This window comes from Vombatus ursinus, unplaced genomic scaffold (genome assembly GCF_900497805.2).
Source record: "Vombatus ursinus unplaced genomic scaffold, bare-nosed wombat genome assembly UNPS02014198.1, whole genome shotgun sequence".
Taxonomy (NCBI): Eukaryota; Metazoa; Chordata; class Mammalia; order Diprotodontia; family Vombatidae; genus Vombatus; species Vombatus ursinus.
The window spans coordinates 308,885-326,258 of NW_020953976.1; the positions used below are offsets into that span (position 1 = coordinate 308,885).

General features: G+C 54.4%; 2 protein-coding genes across 3 annotated transcripts in view; one reads left to right on the forward strand and one right to left on the reverse strand.

The window, feature by feature from the left end:
- Positions 1-157: 157 nt before the first annotated feature.
- SYNGR4 (synaptogyrin 4) lies at positions 158-11,433 on the reverse strand. The gene is made up of 4 exons (XM_027860586.1): positions 11,282-11,433; positions 2,004-2,241; positions 1,261-1,400; positions 158-892 (listed from the first exon to the last, which is right to left on the reverse strand). Exons 1-4 carry the CDS (start codon positions 11,372-11,374, stop codon positions 692-694), a joined length of 672 nt encoding a protein of 223 aa, XP_027716387.1. The 5' UTR covers positions 11,375-11,433; the 3' UTR covers positions 158-691.
- A 1,453-nt stretch (positions 11,434-12,886) lies between these two features.
- TMEM143 (transmembrane protein 143) overlaps positions 12,887-17,374 on the forward strand; it is a 5,473-nt gene continuing 985 nt past the window's right edge. The window contains exons 1-7 of one of the 2 annotated variants that reach the window (XM_027860574.1): positions 12,887-12,999; positions 13,440-13,686; positions 13,965-14,069; positions 14,357-14,551; positions 15,699-15,829; positions 16,341-16,620; positions 17,121-17,183. In XM_027860574.1, the coding sequence (XP_027716375.1) occupies positions 12,944-12,999; positions 13,440-13,686; positions 13,965-14,069; positions 14,357-14,551; positions 15,699-15,829; positions 16,341-16,620; positions 17,121-17,183 (1,077 nt within the window). In that variant the 5' untranslated portion in view covers positions 12,887-12,943. The remainder of the gene's footprint in view (positions 13,000-13,439; positions 13,687-13,964; positions 14,070-14,356; positions 14,552-15,698; positions 15,830-16,340; positions 16,621-17,120; positions 17,184-17,374) is intronic. The other variant, XM_027860575.1, reaches the window with a different exon arrangement.

The window sequence follows — 17,374 nt, forward strand, 5'->3', positions numbered from 1 at the left end:
TCCTCTCCTGGTGTGTCTTCTGCTTCAAGTCCCCATTGTGAGGGATCCTGACCTACCCAATAATGACTTGTCCCCTGCAGAGCAGTAGCAGCTCTGGACATTGGGCCTGGAGGCCTGGGAAAGAGCCTCACCCTCCTTTTCTCTCTTTGCAGCTGAGCACAGGGTGGGCTTGTGTGTATGTGAACTTGGCGGGGCCTTCCAGCCCTGGCTGGCATCCCCGAGGATGGAGTGAGGCTGCCCCAGGACGACCTGTGCAAAGTCTGGCTTCTGAAGGCCCTAATTACTGAATCCCATTCCTGTGGACATTAATGTTCTTGGTACCCTTCAGACAACTCTGTGAATGAAGTCATGCCAGAATGAGTCTCCCCTTTTAAAGAGGAGACTGAGGCTAGAAGAACTTGGTAACTTTCCTGTGGCCAAACAGCTAGTTCACTGACTTTTCCTTAGAAGAAATAAGTGCATTTCTCTGGAGTTATGGAGGTCTGTGTGGCTGCCCCAGAGGCAAGTCAAGGGGACGAGGAGAGACCCCACTTTGTCATCCCAAACAACACCCTTCTCCCTTCCCCTTTCCCTGAAACAAGAAAGGGCTGGTTTTGATCGAGGGATGGATGGATGAGACATGGCAGGCTCAGGTTTTCCCAAACACCTCCGTGGGAGGAAGAGAAAGTTTCTTTAATAACCGACAGTGGCCTCAGTTGTCATTCATCATGGTAAGGCGAGCCGCCTTGGGAGTGGTTGGATATGGGGGCGGGATGGAGCTGGAGTAGCCCAGGCTGTTGGGTCCCATGTTGGTGGTGGTCGTCAGAGCCACGCCACCCTCATCCAGGGAGCGCTTGTAGGGGACGGGCGAGTCGCTGCGGAGGTCCTGGAGTGTCAGGTATGCCAGGGCCATCTGTGGGGAGGTCATGGGATTGAGGACTGGGAGAATTCTTACTGATCATACTGTCCGATATCTTAACAAATGGGGAAACCGATCTCAGATGGGAAGGGACTGACTCAAGGTCACACAGCTAGTGAGAGGCAGAGCCAAGATTCAAACATGGCCTCTTTGGACTACAATTCTTCCAGTTCAGGCCTGGGGCAAGGCTTTGGACCTGATTTCATGATGGGAAAGGTGATAGGAAGAGAGTCCTGCCAGCTTGTGAGGGGCCTGAAAATAGGGAAACTGGGTCATTCTCAGAACCCAGCAGACACTTCGTCACCTCTTTGAAGGCAGCCCCAGGCCTGGTCTGCCTCCCTCTGCCCCGACCCTGATCTTACCCAGACAGGGATGGAGAAGAAGGAGAAGGCGATGGCTGCCTTGGCGCTGCTGTTGCCCAGAAGGTAGTGGTGAGGGGGTGAGCGCTGCCACTGGTTGGCCAGGAAGCAAAAGCCCACGAACCAGACTCCGACCCAGATGACTGCAGCAGAGGAGAGGGGTGCTGGGGTCAACAGCCTTGCCAGAGGAGGCGGAGCAGCCCTGGGGGCTTCCCGAAGGACTGGCCTTCCTCCTAAGGGCCAGTGAGTCCGCCAATGAGCAAAGGGAGATGGGGAGACCAGCCGTCAGTCATCATCACGATTAGTGTTTTGGACTGACCCTGATTTCATCAATCGGCAGCTGCTGTGCAGTCCACGGCAGCCGCTGTGCAGTCCACGGCGCCGGGTGGGGCACACTATCGGGACGGCTGGGGGGACACTGCCGCAGGTCATCTGGACTGCAAAGCCTGCTCTGTTCATCGGGTACACTGCCCCACTCTTCCGAGGACGCCCTCCCCATCATCCCAGCCTTCGGCTGGTGTGCTCCCATACAGTTGCCAAGGTTACCCGTTCCCCCTCAAGCTAATCTTTACGACAGCCAGGCCCCTGGGGGCACCAGGGTCCCGATACTGGGGTAGAATGACTTGCATGGTCTCAGCCCAGAACAAGGAGCAGGTCAGAGGCGAGCCCCTCCATTTCTGAAAGGAGGCCTGAGACCCTGAGGGTCATCTCTAAGCAGCCCAGGCTGAGAGCTGAGGAGCCCCTACCAGAGAGCGAGAAGTCCAGCAGCAAGACCGTGGTCTTCAGGCGGGTTCTGGTGATGCGGGCCGCCAGGCTGTCCAGGGTGAGGAAGAGCAGGCAGCCTAGGAATGCCAGGAGGCTGGTGACCACTGCAAAGCTGCAGGCCACTCTGTTGTCATTGAGGACGCAGTGCAGCTGCGAAGAGCTGGTCAGGTTCTGGTAGCCGTCAGTCAGCAGCGTGGCAAAAACAATGAGCGAGAAGACCTGGACGGGGCAACAGCTGAGGGTGAAGGGCTCCCCAGGAGGGCCTTCCCCGTCTCCTGATCCTTCGTGGTCACGGGCTTGAGGAGAGAAACCCTCCAGGGGCCCTTCCCCACCTGGGCTCCTCAAACCCGCCCAGATCCTCCTGCTTGAGCACCCAGCCTCTGCTCCTGCCTCCCCTTCTCCCTGGGGGGCTGGGACCCAGGAGTGGGGGCAGAAGGTGGAGACACATGGCGCACCCCAAGGTGAGCCTGGGATTCTGGGACCCTGCATGATGGGCCAGGGAAGAGCAGGGCCATCCAAACCTTTCCTTGTGACTTCACTCTTTCTGCCAGCTCGGTTATCAGCCCCCCAGTCTTCCTCATTCCATAACCTTGGGCTCCTCCAGCCTCACTCATATCAAATGATTCCAAATCCTGCTGATTCCCTGTCTGCCAAAGGCTCCCCATCTAGCCCCACCCAGAGGTCCCTCTCTAGCAGCCCTGGCCTGCTCTCCACTCTCTGCTCCTGGCAGCCCATCCCTGTCCCGTCCTCTCTCTCTCGAGCCGCCAAACTTGCTGTCCGGCTTTGCTTGTGGCACACCCACAGAAGCTTCTGAGGATCCCAGGAGTAGGGGGCAGTTCCTGCTAACACTGCCAGCATCAAGCACGGAGCCACACAGGAGTTTGGTGAATTAATAAACAGGGGGACCTTCCATGTCCTCAGTAAGGACAGTAGCTCCCATAATAGTGCTCACAGGATATCCCAGCAGCCTGTGGTCCAAGGCCGGCCCTCTCTTCACCCTCAGCTCCAGGGCTCCCCAACGAGGGCTCCCCTCTAAGTTTTGCTCATTCCCTCTTCCATCTCTCCTGGCCCTGGAGTCTCAGAAGTAGAAAAGACCTCGTGAGAGCTCTTCCCTGTCTGATCAGTCCCTCTCAGCAAAATGCCTTTGCTGGATTTTCATGTCTTGCCACGACCGTCTGCCGGGTTCTGTCCTGGGCCCTCTCCTTTGGTGATCGCATCAGTTTCCATGGGTTCAACTACCATCTCTCAGACCTAGGAATGCAGCCCCAACCTCTCTGCTGATGGTCTTCTGGACATCTCTAACACCACGGCCGCAGGCATCTCAGACTTCTTATGGGCAAAGCAGCACTCTTCCTTTCCCCCAGACCTTCCCCTCTTCTCTTTGGGAAGCCTCTTGAGGCACCACCAGGCTCCCAACCTCAGCCTTGTTCTTCCTCACACTCATGCCTCATATCCACTCTGCTGCCAAGTGTGTTTCTACCATTGCAGCCTCTCCAGAACATGCCCCCTTCTCTCCTCTGACACTGCCCTCACCTCCTCATGCCTGGACTATGGCAAAAGCTGCTGCTGGGGGTGGGGGGGGGCCTGCCGGCCTCCAGCTTTTTCCCACTCCAGGCTGCCAAAGTGGCCTTCCTAAAGACAGGCCGAGCATGTCACCCCCCTCCTTGATAACCTCCAGGATCCAGGAGAAAATCCTCTAGCATTCCAAGCCCTTCGTAAGCTGGCGGCCAGCTCCTGGCCCCCAGCTCCTGGCCCCTTCCTACCTTTCCAGTCTTCTCACACTTTACTCCACCCCATGCACTTTGGGGTTCAACAACACTGGCCTCCTGGCTGTTTCCATCTCCCACCTGGGTGCACTTTCACTGCTCTCTCCTATGCCTGGAATGCTCTTCCTCCTCACTTCTGGCTCTGGGCTTCCCTGAGGCAGCTGGTTGGGGAATTTGCTGGGCCTCAGACACTTTTTAGCTGTGTGACCCTAAGCAAGTTACTTAACCTCATCTGCCTCAGTTTCTTCAATTGTAAAATGGGGATCCAACAGCACCTAAGGTTGTTGTAAGGACCAAATAAGATATCTGTAAGGTGCTTAGCACATAGAAGGCACTTAATAAATGCTCGTTCCCCTTCCTGGCTTCCTGAAGACTCAACTCAAATCCCATCTGCTGCTGGGGATTTTCCCAGTCTTTCCTCCGGGCTACACACACACACACACACACACACACACACACACAAACACACACCCGGGCTACACACACACACACACACACACCCCCTCTACCATAACCTTTTCCTCCATCTTAGAGTGTGAGCTTCTTGGGCAGGGACTGTATTTCAGTCAGACAACTCGCACTTGGTAAGCACCTCCCATGTGCCAGAAATTGTGCCCAGTCACAGTTTAACCCAGTCTGATGGGCAACAGGTAGTAAGTTAGATGGAGGAATAGATGAAGGAGGACTCTTGCAGAAGGGAGGACGTTCTTGAGGCCTGAAGGAAACCCAGATGATCACGAGGCAGAGATGAGGAGGGAGAGTGGTCCAGGCCTGGGGCACACTCGGAAATGTGGGGGCAGGATTGGAGAGTCACCTGCAGAGACAGGTGTATCCTTGAGACCACGTGAGCTGATGAGATCCCCGAGTGAGCCAGAACAGAGGGACCAGGGAAGAGGACTCAGGACAGAACCTTGGAAGACTTCCGTGATTAGCCAGAGTAAGCTAGATGAAGATCCAGCAAAGGAGCCTGAGGATTTGCTCTGACAGAGGAGGCAAGCTTCTGGAGAAGACCAGATGTGCATGGGGGCTTGGCCTTGTCAAGGAGAAAGGCCACCTCATCATGGCAGAGACCCATGAAGGAAGACATAGTGACCAAGGGCATCTGAGGGATAGGAGATGAGGAAGAGGGGAGAAGAGGGAGCTCTCTGTCAATAGCCTCAGGTTTGGTTTTTTTTTAGGTGAAATATAAAGCAAGGTTCTTAGCTGAGAAGTGGGGGGAGGGGGAACTGTGGGAGGTTTGAGGAGGGATGACAAGTTTGGGAGGTATAAAGGATTGCCTTGCCGCAGCGAGGGCCCAGCTGAGATCACATAACATAAATCTGTAGTAGACCCAGTCAACACAATCCCGTGATTTTCTCCAGCTTCCTTCAGCAGCACACGAGAGGCAGCAGATGGGAGGAATAATGCAAAGGAGGGTTTGGAAGGGCAAGATCGTCCCTAGGATAAACAAAGTCCTTTCTCAGGAGAAAAGGACAGCGTAGGGTACCTTTCTTTGTATTGCCACTGCTTGGCAGTAGCTAGTGCCTGGTAAGTGCTTCCTGACTGGTCTGATACCTCCTGGTCACACACACCCTGAACAAGAATCCTCTCTGTAACACTGCTGATAACTGGTCCTCCAACCTCTGCCTGGAGATCCCAAGTGGCCAAGAATCGACTCCCTCTGGGGATCGCCCATTGCACCTTGGAATTCTCCCTGTTGGGAGGTTTGGGAGGTGCCCCTAAGAACATGGCAGCGAGCAGAAAAGTGAGAAGAACCCTGGGCCTGGAAGGAGGAGACTTCAGGGGCAATCCTGGGACCATTACTTATTTGCTGTGTGAGACTATACAAGTCATGTCATCCCTCTGAGCCTCAGTTTCCTTATCTGTAAAACAAGAAGGACGATGTTGCACCAGCTATACAACCAGACAATTGGGAGGACATGTTTCAGTCCTTCAGTCCTTTAGGGACTCGTGAGATATCCCGAGGGCAAGAATTACTGTGGTTTTTTTTCCTTCTTTGCAGCCCAGTGACTCCCACATTGGACCTGACACACAGCAGAGGTTTAATAAACATTGTGGAACTGAGCTGACTGTTTCCCTTAAACCTCACTTAGATCAGCTGGTGCATGTGGAGGAAGCCCGGAGCTGCCAGTTTGCTCTCCTCACTAAGCCTGCGGAGCCCACAGCACTCTAGCTCTCCCTAGCCACCCTCAGGCTGGGCCCCAACAGGTTTCCTTTCCTACACTCAGCCCTTCACAAACCGGAGTGCCCAGCCCTGACAGCCCAACTCCCAGATGGCTCGTGGTCTGGCCAAGGCAGGCTGATGCCCGGGTTCAGTGCCTCTCTGAAGACAGCAGTCACACTGGATCTCTGGCCGCCCTTTACAATGCTTACTCCTACTGAGTTTGCAGCCCCTTAAAAGCTCCAGCTCTTGTTCAGATTGTCAGATTGATTATCAAACAATCAATCAATCAATGAGCAATTATTAAACAGCTGCTATATGCTAGGCACTGTGCTTTGCCCTGGGGATACAGACAAAAAAATGAAACCGGCCTTCCTCTCAGGGAGCTTCAGTTTTATCTCTGCTCTCAGTCTAACCACATGTGACCCATCTTAGGTTTGAGAGATGATTTTAAAGAACTAGAAAAAACCATAGCAAAATTCATCTGGAAGAACAAAAGGTCAAGAATATCAAGGGAATTCATGGAGAAAAAAATACAAAGGAAGGTGGCCTAGCCGTACCAGATCTAAAAGTGTCTTATAAAGCAGCAATCGGCAAAACCATTTGGTACTGGCTAAGAAACAGAGTGGTGGATCAGTGGAACAGATTAGGTACACAAGACAGTAATCAGTGGCTACAGTAATCCGCTGTTTGATAAACCCAAAGACTATTTGACAAAAACTACTGGGAAAACTGGAAAAGAGTATGGAAGAAACGAGGTATAGACCAGCGTCTCACACTATATACCAGGATAAAGTCAAAATGGGTACATGATTCAGACATAAAGGGTGATACCATAAGCAAATTAGGAGAGCAAGGAATAGTTTACCTGTCAGGTCTGTGGAGAAGGGAGGAATTTAGGACCAAACAAGAGATAGAGAACATTATGAAATGCAATATAGATAGTTTTGATTACATTAAATTGAAAAGTTTTTGCAAAACAAAGCCAATGCAACCAAGATTAGAAGGGAAGCAGAAAACTGGGTCAGAATTTTTACAGCCAGTCTCTGATAAAGGCCTCATTTCTAAAGTATATGGAGAACTGAGTCAAACTTATAAGAATACAAATCATTCCCCAATTGATAAATGGTCAAAGGATATGAACAGGCAGTTTTCAGATGAAGAAATTAAAGCTATCTGTAGTCATATGAAAAAAATGCTCTAAATCACGATTGATTAGAGATTCGGGAGGTGGTTTTCTTGAATCATTTATATTTCTATTTTGGACCGGCCTAAGGGCACAAGGAGGCCAAGACCTGCTTTGGTGGAGCCAGACTGGGCTGAAGCACTGGGTCTGGCTCTGTCCTAGACACCCCTGTGCCCGTGCTGAGGGCACAAGCAGGCCAGCCCTGCTGGGGGGAGAGGAGAAGAGGCCACTTCCTACTGGCAGAAGCCCTTCCTGACTCCTCCCTTAACTGGGCTTTTCAACCTGAGAACAAGGCCAGGTGATCATAAACCCAGTGCGCTCCAATAGCAGGAGGGCGGGCCAGGCAGCTGAGGGCTGTGTCCACACAATCCAAGGACTTTGAACCTGCCTTTATCTGTGCCTGGGCTGATCCCCAGTGGTTAGATAGGCTTACTTCCCTCCTCCTCTCTCCCTCTCTGTGATGCAGGACCTCCCGTCTGCCCCCGTGGTCCCCTCTCCCATTCTCATCACTTCCTTCCCTCCCAGGTTCCCTCCACCCGGGATCTCCCTGCCCCTCCCACTGGGCAGAATCCTTCTGTTTCACCTGCTCTATACTCGAACTAGCTTGCATCTTCAGCCTTTTCCTTTCCTGATCCTTCCATCTCCTGGCTGCCTCCCAACAACCCAGGCCCACGCCGCCCTCCTCTGGACGCTCTTGGCCACCGTCACGCAGCCACCTCCCCTCCTCTGAGGTTCACTCGGTCCACATTGGTCACCCAGGCCAGACTCTCTAAGCTATTGCCTCCCGGGCCCAGGCCTCGCACCCTCCTTTGTCAGTGAGATCAGCTTTGGCCTAGAGTTTTCCCCTCCCGCCTCGGCTCCTTACTTCATCCTAGGAGACTTCAACATGCGCACTGACACTCACTCCCTTTAGCACCTTTCCCACCTCTTCAGGCTTTTCGGTAACCGTAACCTGCTCCTCGCCTCTCCCTCTTCGGCACGCAGGGGTGCTCGTGCCCTTGCAGTGACTGGATGCTAGCTATGCTTGGGGCCCTCCGCCCCCACAAGCTTCCCACTTCTGCGTTGGAGAACTTGGAGCTGCCATCTCTCCTCGGGCTTTCCTCCTAAAGGGCCTTTGTCCTCCTTCCATCCCTCAGTGTTGTCCCAGGCCATGGTCCTTCCCGGGGCCTACACACCGCTCCCCATCACTCTTCTAAGATCTCTTCCCAGCCTTGATGCGTGGATGAGCCGGGCTGATTTACACCACCCTCTGTTCTTGACTCCCTGACCAGCTTGTTCTACGGGGATCCCACCTTGCCATCTCTCAGCCTGCCTCACTCCAGCCATCTGCCTCCTTTCCCCTCCCGGCCTGCCGCTAAATGGAACTGGAGGGGATCCTGAACCTGTGCTGACTGGGCCCACTGTACATTTATGCAAGCTCATCTTCCCGGGCCAATGCTGCTTCCCACCCTGACTGGTTCACTAACCCGCTCACCACAGCACCTCTTCTCTCCTCAAGCCTTCCTTATACTTCACTGAAAAAATCGAGGCCATTCCTGAGAGCTCCCTCCTTACCTCCTGCTCATCACGTATTCCTCTTACATCATCCCCCCATTATCTCCAGCTCGATCCCTTCTCTTTGCCAGGGCCAGCTCCCGTAGATTTACTCTTGGTTTCTTCCCCTCCCACCTTCTTTGCCCCCGCCACCATCCCTACTCTCTCAATTATCTTCAATCTCTCTCTGTCTACTGGCTCCTTCCCTGCTGTCTACAAAGGTGCCCAAGTCTCGCCTGGCCTTAAATACCTCACTAGATCCTACCATGCCTGCCAGCTATTGTCCTATATCTCTCTTCTCGGTATTAGCTAAACTCCCACAAAAAGCTTCCTTTTGCTGGCTTCTAAACTTTCTGCAGTCTGGTTTCTGACCTCATCATTCACTCCAAACTCCAAAGTCAGCAAGGACTTCTCAAATGCCAAAGCAAAGGGCTTCTTGACCCTTGGCCTTTTGACCCCTCTGCAGCTTCTGACACTATTGACCCCTTTCTCTTCCTGGATGCTCTTTCTTCTCGGGGTTTTCATGAGCCTTGGGTTCTCTCCTGCCTGCCTGACTGCTCCTTCTCAGTCCTCTTGGCTCAATCTTCCTCCGAGTCAAACCCATTAAACTCTGGGCATCCCTCAAGGCCCTGCTCCTGGCCTTTCATACTTTTCTCTCCATACTCTCTCACTTGGTGATCTCATTGCCTCCCGTAGGTTTAATTATTATCATCTCTATGCAGATGATTCCCACTTCTACTTATCTAGTGCCAGTCTCTCTCTCTCTGGAGCTCCAGTCTCACATCACCATCTGCCTGTTAGAGACTTCAAACTGGATAGTCTGAGGGCATCTGAAATTCAACACGTCCAGAACAGAGCCTCTGTCTTTGCCCCCAAATCTTCCCCTATTCTGAAATTCCCTGTTACTATTGAGGGGAATCCTTTTGGTCATCTAGGTTCAAAATGTCATCGTCATCCTCTGTTTTCCCCATCTCTTGCTCACCTACACCTCCAATGCTTAGCACTTCTCTCTCTTCAATGTGTCTTGCTTACATCCCCTTCTCTCCACTGACATAACCACCACCCTAATTCAGGTCCTGATCATGCCTCACCTGAAATTAATACAATAGCCTTCTTACTGGTCTTCCTTGCCCATCCTTGGTTGCCAGATTATTTGCAAAAGTGTGCTTATGACCAAGGCATACCCCACTCCACCCCCCAACTTTCCCCTTAATAAACTCCACTGGTTCCAGATCAAATATAAAGTCCTCTGGCATCTAAATCTCTTTACAACCTGGCCCCTTCCCACCATTCCCGTCTTCTTCTTTCTAATCTAGGCCATACTGGCTTCCTTCCTCTCCTTTGCATGCAGCACCCCATCTCCTGTCCGTCTACCTAGACTGCTTTCCTTCTTGATCTTGGAATCCCAGGCCTCTTTTAAGACTCAAGTGCTACCTTCTCCGGGAGGCCTTTGCTGGTCCCCTCAGCTGCTAGGGCTGCCAGTCTAAGGAGACCTTCCTTCCATCTGCCCTGTATTCACAGTGTAAATTCTGATTTATGTCATCTTGTCTGTCATTAGAATGTAACTTCCTTGAGGGCAGGGATTATTTCTGGTTTTGCTTTCTGTTTATATTCCCAATGCTCAGCATGGTGCCTGACACATAAATGTTTGTAGATAGGTTGATTAATCATCCCTATTAAATGTTACGTTATTGGATTTGGCTTTGTGTTGGAGCCTGAAGAGATCTTTGGGGATTCTGACTGTCATCCAACATGTTAGCTGTCCCTTTCTTCTTTACGTCCCCTACAAATTTGGTAATCGAGCTCTCTATGGCATTACTGGTCATTTAGTAGACATGTAAAATGCCCCAGAGTCAAGCACAGATCTCTGCGCTCCTCGAGCAGACACTCGTTTCAAGTTGTCCTCAAACTCTTACTGACTGCTATTTGGGCCCAGTTCTAAATCCTCAGAAAGCAGTCATCCAGGCTTTGAATTTAGCCATTCAATGCATTATCATTGAGTCCACATCTTTCCATCTTATCCATAATAGACTATGTGAGGCTTTGACGAATGCTTGGCTCAGATCTGGGTAAACTACATTGACCAAATTCCTCAGATCTGCCTAACAGGTTAGTAACCCCAGCAGAAAAGGAAATACAATGAGCCTGGCACTAACTGCTTTGATGAAGATACACAGGTTCTTGGTGATCCTTTTCTACATAGGAATAAAAACGCACATTTATAAAGCACTTTATGGTTGACAAAGCCTGGTAAGGCAGGCAATATAACCAGCAACTCGCATGTATTAAGCACCTACTCCATACCAGGCTCTACGTGGAGTGCTGGGGATGGGGGGGAAAAAGGCCAAAAAACAGTATTATCTTGGACAGATGAAGAAAGAAAGGGCTTAAGTGACTTGCCCACAGTGGAAGTTGTTAAGTCCCTAAATTTGAGGGAGGAGTTGTGCTCTGAAGACATAACCTTCAAGAATCCAGTTCCAAGACATCTAACCTCTGTTGTAAACCACAGAAATGTGAGTGAGCTCCATTTTCATCATTATTGCTGGAGAAACCTGAAGCATCTCCAACCAGGCAAGGGGAATGTTAGGCCAGGGATGGGAATGGGGACCTCACCCCAGCAAAGATCCGGGATATAGTCTTTGGTTTCTTCACAAACTGGACCACTTCGCTATCGGCCAGGTCACGGAGGCTGTCGGGCACGTACATGTTGGCCCTTTTCCTCTTTGCGGGCAGGAGGCACGGGTCTTCCCTTCACTCAGACTCAGATGACCTAACCTGGGGGCATTGGCAGAAAGAGAAAAGAAGGATAGGTCAGAATGGGATGAGTAGGGGCTTTGGAGGTTGAAGTAGGAAGGCGGATTGGGAGAAGGGAAGGGGGGAGGCATGGCCCATTAAAGCATCGCGCTAATTCAAAATGGAGGCCAGTACCCCAAGAATTGGAAGATATTCCTTCAGGATGGGGAGTACCCACCACAGAATTGAGGGTATCTCTTCAGAATGGGGTCTTCCCTCACAGAAATGAGGGATACCTCTTCTTAACGAGTCTCCCCAAAATGGTAGACAGCTTTTCAGAATAAAGGACTTTTCTTTCAGAATGGTGGTCTACCCTTCCAAAGCGGGGATTTAGTTCAGAAGGGGAGTCTTCACTTCACTATCGGGGGACTCCGCCTCAGAAATGCAGGAGGCTATATCACACTCAGATTTGGGGCTCTCTCTCAAAAACTGGGGGTTTTCCTTCTCAATTCTTTTCGGAGCAAGAGTTTTCCCTTCAGAATTGATCGATCTCTCTTCAGGATGGGGTCTCTGGCTCCAAATCGGGGAGAATCTGCTCAGGGAAGAGGACTCGCTTTCATACTGGCAGATCTAGCCTCAGAATTGGGGGGATATGCTCAGGAAAAGAGGGGTCTCTTTCGGAAAAGCGGGAATCTCCTTAGGAGATGAGGTTTCCCTGTCAGAATTATGGGTTATCTACTCAGAATTTGGGGGGCTTTCATCAGGAAATGGGAGGCCTCCCTGTCATCTTTAGATGGAATTTCCTCAGAAAATGTGGGTCTCCACCTCAGAACTCGGGGTATCTCTTCTGAGAATTGTAGTCTTCCCTCAGAATTGGAGGGATCACTCAGATTCAGGGGAGCAACTCTCTTTAGGAAAAGGGGGTCTCCCCCTCAGATTTTGGGGAATCTGCTCTGAAAATGGGAGAGGGTATAGTTTCAGAATAGGGGGATATTTCCTTAAGAACTGGGGTCTCCACCTCAGAAGTGGGGGGAGTCTCCTCAGAAAATGGGGAGGTTCTCCCCCTCACCTTCCCTCTCGCCCCTCCCACCCGACCTCCCTGCCCCAGCAGCTTTCTCCCCAGACCCGCCCTTTTCCCGCCTTTTCCTCGCCTTTTCCTATCCGCGCGTCGAAAGCCTATTGGCTGACAGGAGGCTCCGCCCCCCCGGCACACTCCCCCTCACTGAGGGATGAGGGCGGGGCCTCGGAAGCCGTTGGCCTGAGCGTGCACGAGCCTTGCCGCGCGCCGCTGAATCATCGTCGGCTGTGCGCGCATGCGTTCAGCAAACGAACCCCAGTTACTCTTCTCTCCCCCCCCCCCCGGGGAAGTCCCTTGAGGAAATAGTCTGAGCTCACTCCCCAGAATGCCCTCACTCATCAAACCCCGCCCCGCCTTCTCCATGTAGGCGCATGCGTGGCCCAGGAAATCACCTAGGGAGGCGACTCTGCGCCCTCACCCCCACGCATGCGCTGTCCCTCGAATAAAGTGGCACCTGGAGGCCCATGCTGCTGGCCCTGCGCATGTGCGCCAGGCTCAATGACAACCAAACCTTTCTAAGGTGAGGGGGAGGGCAAGGCTTTCTGGGGCGGGGGGTGCATTCTTAATGCAGGGCTTTGGGGTGACTCCGGGGTTTCCTGAGATGCATTCAAATCCACCCCGGAAATAGCTTTCCCTGCTCCGTCCCGCCCAGGGGGGTGTGCTGTGGAACAAACGTGTTGTGTACCCCTTGACCTTTGCCTCCTGACCTCTGACCTCATGCCAACTGGGGTGCAGGAGATAAGGGCCCTGAGGCGGGCTTGGGCGGGGCCCGGGAAATCCAGTCGTCTGCCAAGATTTGGGCTGTCCCTTGCGGGCAGATAGGGAGGAGGGCGAGGCTTTGGGAAAGGCACCCCTGACTAGTGACCCGTGACCTGTGACCCCCCCACTGACAGTGCCCCTACTTTTGCCAGGTAGTGCCTGTTTCTGATCCTTATTTCCCCCTTCTCCCCCTCTCTTCAGGGTGCTGGGGCTCTGCATGCTGCGGGTAGCTCGAGCAGCCTGTGGGGCCGGGTGGGGGGGCTGCCCCCGGCCCCCGCTGAGGCCCTGGGCCCCCGAGGCTGCCTCCCGGCCCCACTCCTCCCTAACCACCAAGATGGGGGAGTATCGGAAGATGTGGAACCCCACGGAGCCCCGGAACTGGGCCCAGCAGTATCAGGAACGCTTCATCCCCTTTTCCAAGGACCAGCTGCTACAGCTCCTCCTGCAGGTCATCTGGGGAACTACAAATCCCAGCAGCCCCTGAGGCCGAGAAAGCCCTTTTCCCCCCTCCCTTCCTGGGGCTGGAGTGGCTACCCCGGAGGATCCTGGGACTTGTAGTTTCCAGCTTGCACGGGGAAATTCCCTAGAACCACAACTCCCAGCATCCCCTGGAGCAGCAGAGCCTCCTCGTCTTCACCCCCCACCCCGGCTGGGGAGGATGCCCACAAGGTGCTGGTAGGGAGGGTCTCCTGGCTGAGACAGTAATGTCCAGTTTTTCCCTTCTAGGAGTTTCACTCTAGTTCTTCTGCCAAGGTTGCGTTCCAGGAGTTTGTAACCCACACTGACATCTGCATTCTCTCTCAGTATGACCGCACCCTGACCCAGCTGCAGGTGAGGAGCCCAGTGCTTTATAAGGACGTGGTAGCATTTGCCTTCTGCGCCTCCTACCACCCTGGCCCGGTCACCGCAGGCCCGGCCCTGATGTTGGGCTTCCGAGACCGCCAGAAGCAGCCCAGGCGGCTGGAACGTCAGGGCTGGGAGTCATAGTGCTACCGTGTCGGCCTTGACTCGCTGTCAGTGGGTCCTGGCGGAGCGGGCAGCATCGCCCTGCCAGCCCCCTCCCCGCCTGCAGTCCTGCACGTGGGACCCTGACCTCGGTCTTTGCCCCTCCCCTCTAGGCGTTGTATGACCCCATCAACCCAGACCGGGAGACTCTGGAGCAGCCCTTCCTCACGGACCCTCAGCGCCTGGATAATGAGCAGGAGGTCCTCAGGGCCCTGGCGCCGCTGCTGGACCAAGCTAACTTCTCCCCCCTGTCCGAGGACACCCTGGCCTATGCCCTCGTGGTCCACCACCCACAAGATGAGGTTCAGGTAGCGGCCCTGCCCGACTGCCCTCATCTGGGTCCTAGAAACCCTTTTGGGGAAGTGGAAGCCGGTGCAGTCGGTCTGTGTGCCGTGATTAACTCCTTTCTATGTTCCTCGCTCTGTGGCTGCAAAGTCCAAAAGCAGCAAATGGCCCCGGCTCTCAAAGCGCTCACACTCCATTTGGGGGCCGCAACACGTACCCGGAAAAGGAAATCTGAAACATCTACCGAGTAGATGTCAGTCAGCGGGAACTAGCATCAGGCAGTATCCAGGGAGACGTCCTGGAGGAGGTGGTACCTGAGCTGCGCTTTGAGGGCCGAGAGGGAGGGCGCTGTAGGCAGGAGGGCCAGCCTGGGCAAAGGTAGGGAAGGAGAAAATGGACCTTTGGCATGGAAGCCGCCTTGGCTGGCACAACCAGGCCAGACCACAAAGGCCATGATATGGAGGCGATAGTCACCGAGGGTTGTGGAGCAGGGCAATGACGAGGAAGACCAGCTAGGCCACCGTATGGGTCGTGTTTCAGGGAGGGCAGAGACTGGAGGAATCTGTCGCAGTTATCTAGCTGAGAGGCCAGAGCAGAGGAGGGAGAAGGGCCAGGGCAGTGAAGAGACAGGGACAGTAGGAAGGGGGCCACGGTGGGAGCCCAGGGCTGGGTCTGCAGCTCTCTTCATCTGCATTGAGGGGAACCTCCAAGACGCCCCAGAGGCTAGCGAGAGGAGAGCTTGGGACAGAGGCCTGCTAGGGCAGCTAGCTGGCACCGTGGTGTCCAGAGCTGAGTTCAAATCCAGCTTGGGACACCTAGAGCTGTGTGAGCTGGGGCTCCTTGGCAGCATCTGCCATGCTGCTTTTCTGGACAGGCAGCCCAGGCTACTTGGGGTGTAGGTTGGGAGCGAAGGAGAAGGGCAGAGCCATCCAGGTTCTGGGAGGAGAGATCTCTGAGTGGCAGGTGCCCGCCCAGAGGGAGGCCTGAGACGGTCCGATGTGACCAGGAAGAGGTCTGGGAGACGCCAGGCCCAGGGAAGCCGGATCCCAGAGGAGGGACAGGGAAGAGGCCTGGAGAGGTGGAAAAGAGGGTGGAGATTATGGAGGATGGGGGCTGGTCTGGGCCTGCCCGGCCCCACACCACACCCAGCCCTGCGCCTTGTGCCCGCAGGTGACCATCAACCTGGACCACTATGCTTACATACAGTTCTGGGCCCTGGGCCAGCGAGTGGGGCGGCTCCCACGCAAGTCCATGGTGGGCTCCGAGCGGGGCTTCTTCACCAAGTCCCCTCCTGCCGAGCGGTGAGTGGGGGGGTCCCCAGCAGCGCGGCCCTGCAGCTCGTTGTCACTGAAAGGCCAGAGCAGCTAGGAGGGGAGAGGGGAAGCCGGAGTGCGTCTAGTTCAACAACCTCGTTTTACAGAAGAGCAAACTGAGGCCCAGAGAGGGGCGAGGATCTGGCCAAGGTCATGCAGCAAGCCTAGTCAGAGCTGGAAGGGACCTCTGAAATCGAGTCCAGCCTCCTCATTTTACCCAGGGGGAGACTGAGGCCCAGAGAAGTCACTTGTCCAAGGTCACCCAGGTAGTAAATAACAGAGCCAGAATCCATTCTAGACTCTGGCAGTGAGAAGGAACCTTTGACAGATGCAAAAACCGAGGCCCAGGGAGCTTTCAGGATTTGCCCATGGCCCTCCAGCCTCTCACGGGGCAAGGGCTAGACCCTCCCCTCCCCTCCCCCCCACCTCATCCATCCCCCAAGTCTTGGAGGGCAGGTGGGTGTCAGAGGGAATTCCTGACCGGACCCTTGGGGCTCAGGCGTTACTTTAAGCGGGTAGTGGTGGCAGCCCGCACCAAGCAGGGTCACCTGGTGCTGAAGAGTTTCAAGGACACCCCCCTGGAGGGACTGGAGCAGCTCCTGCCTGAACTGAAGGTGCGGACGCCCCTCCTGCAGCGAGCCCTGCTCAACGCCATGCTCCTGGTCTCTGGCCTGGTGTTCTTCGTCAACGTGGGCATGGTGGTCCTGTCTGACCTCAAGGTGGCCACCTCCCTGCTGCTGCTGCTGTTTGCCATCTTCATGGCGCACCGCGCCTCCAAGGTGAGCCCCGGGCCAGGGGCCACCTCTGCTGCTTAACAGCGGGGCGTGGCCTTCCCCAGCCACACTTTCCCATAACAGAGGGGGCATGACCTTCTCCGGCCTCAGTTTCCTGTCTGTGAAATTAGAAAGTTGCACCGAATGGTCTGACCTCTGCACTTCCAGGGGCTGCCTGGTGGTCCATCCCCTGGTGTGGGAGAGTGGATGGGCGTGATGGAGCCATGTGGGAAGTAGGGCAGGGTGTTGTGATCGGATGCCCCAACCCTCTGTCCCCAGACCCTGGAACACACAGTAGGGCTAGAAGGGGGCTGAGGGCTGTCTGGCCCCACTGCTCTTTATGCTAAAGGAAACTGAGGATGGGTCACACAGCTGGGGAGCAGGTGTGGGACGGAGCGCTTGGTGGCCTTCGTCACCACCGATGTGGTGGCCCCCTCTCCCTTGAGACTGCGACTTCATTTCTGAGTGAATGAATGAATGAGTGAGTGAAACTTTATGGGGGGCAGCCCCTGAGCCCCAGGGTGGAGTCCTCAATGGTCTGGAATCCAATGAACGCTTGGAATGGAAGCGTGAGTAAACCCCCACTGTGTCCCTCTTCCCCCCCCTGCTGTGCCCCCATGTCCCCTGCCGCCACGTGTCCCCCTCCCCCCGCTGTGCCCCCTGTGTCCCCTGCCCCCCGTGTCCCCCTCCTCCTGCTGTGTCCCCCATGTCCCCTCCCTCCACGTGTCCCTCTTCTGCCTCCCATGTCCCCTCCCCCCCC

Bases quoted from the DNA above. Each gene is read 5' to 3' on its own strand.
- SYNGR4 (XM_027860586.1), bottom strand. From the start codon at position 11,374: ATGTACGTGCCCGACAGCCTCCGTGACCTGGCCGATAGCGAAGTGGTC. The intron at 1,401-2,003 runs GTAGGGGCTCCT...CCTCTGCTGCAG, and splicing joins GCTGGACTTCTCGCTCTCTG to TCATCTGGGTCGGAGTCTGG. The intron at 893-1,260 runs GTAAGATCAGGG...ACCTCCCCACAG, and splicing joins TCTTCTCCATCCCTGTCTGG to ATGGCCCTGGCATACCTGAC.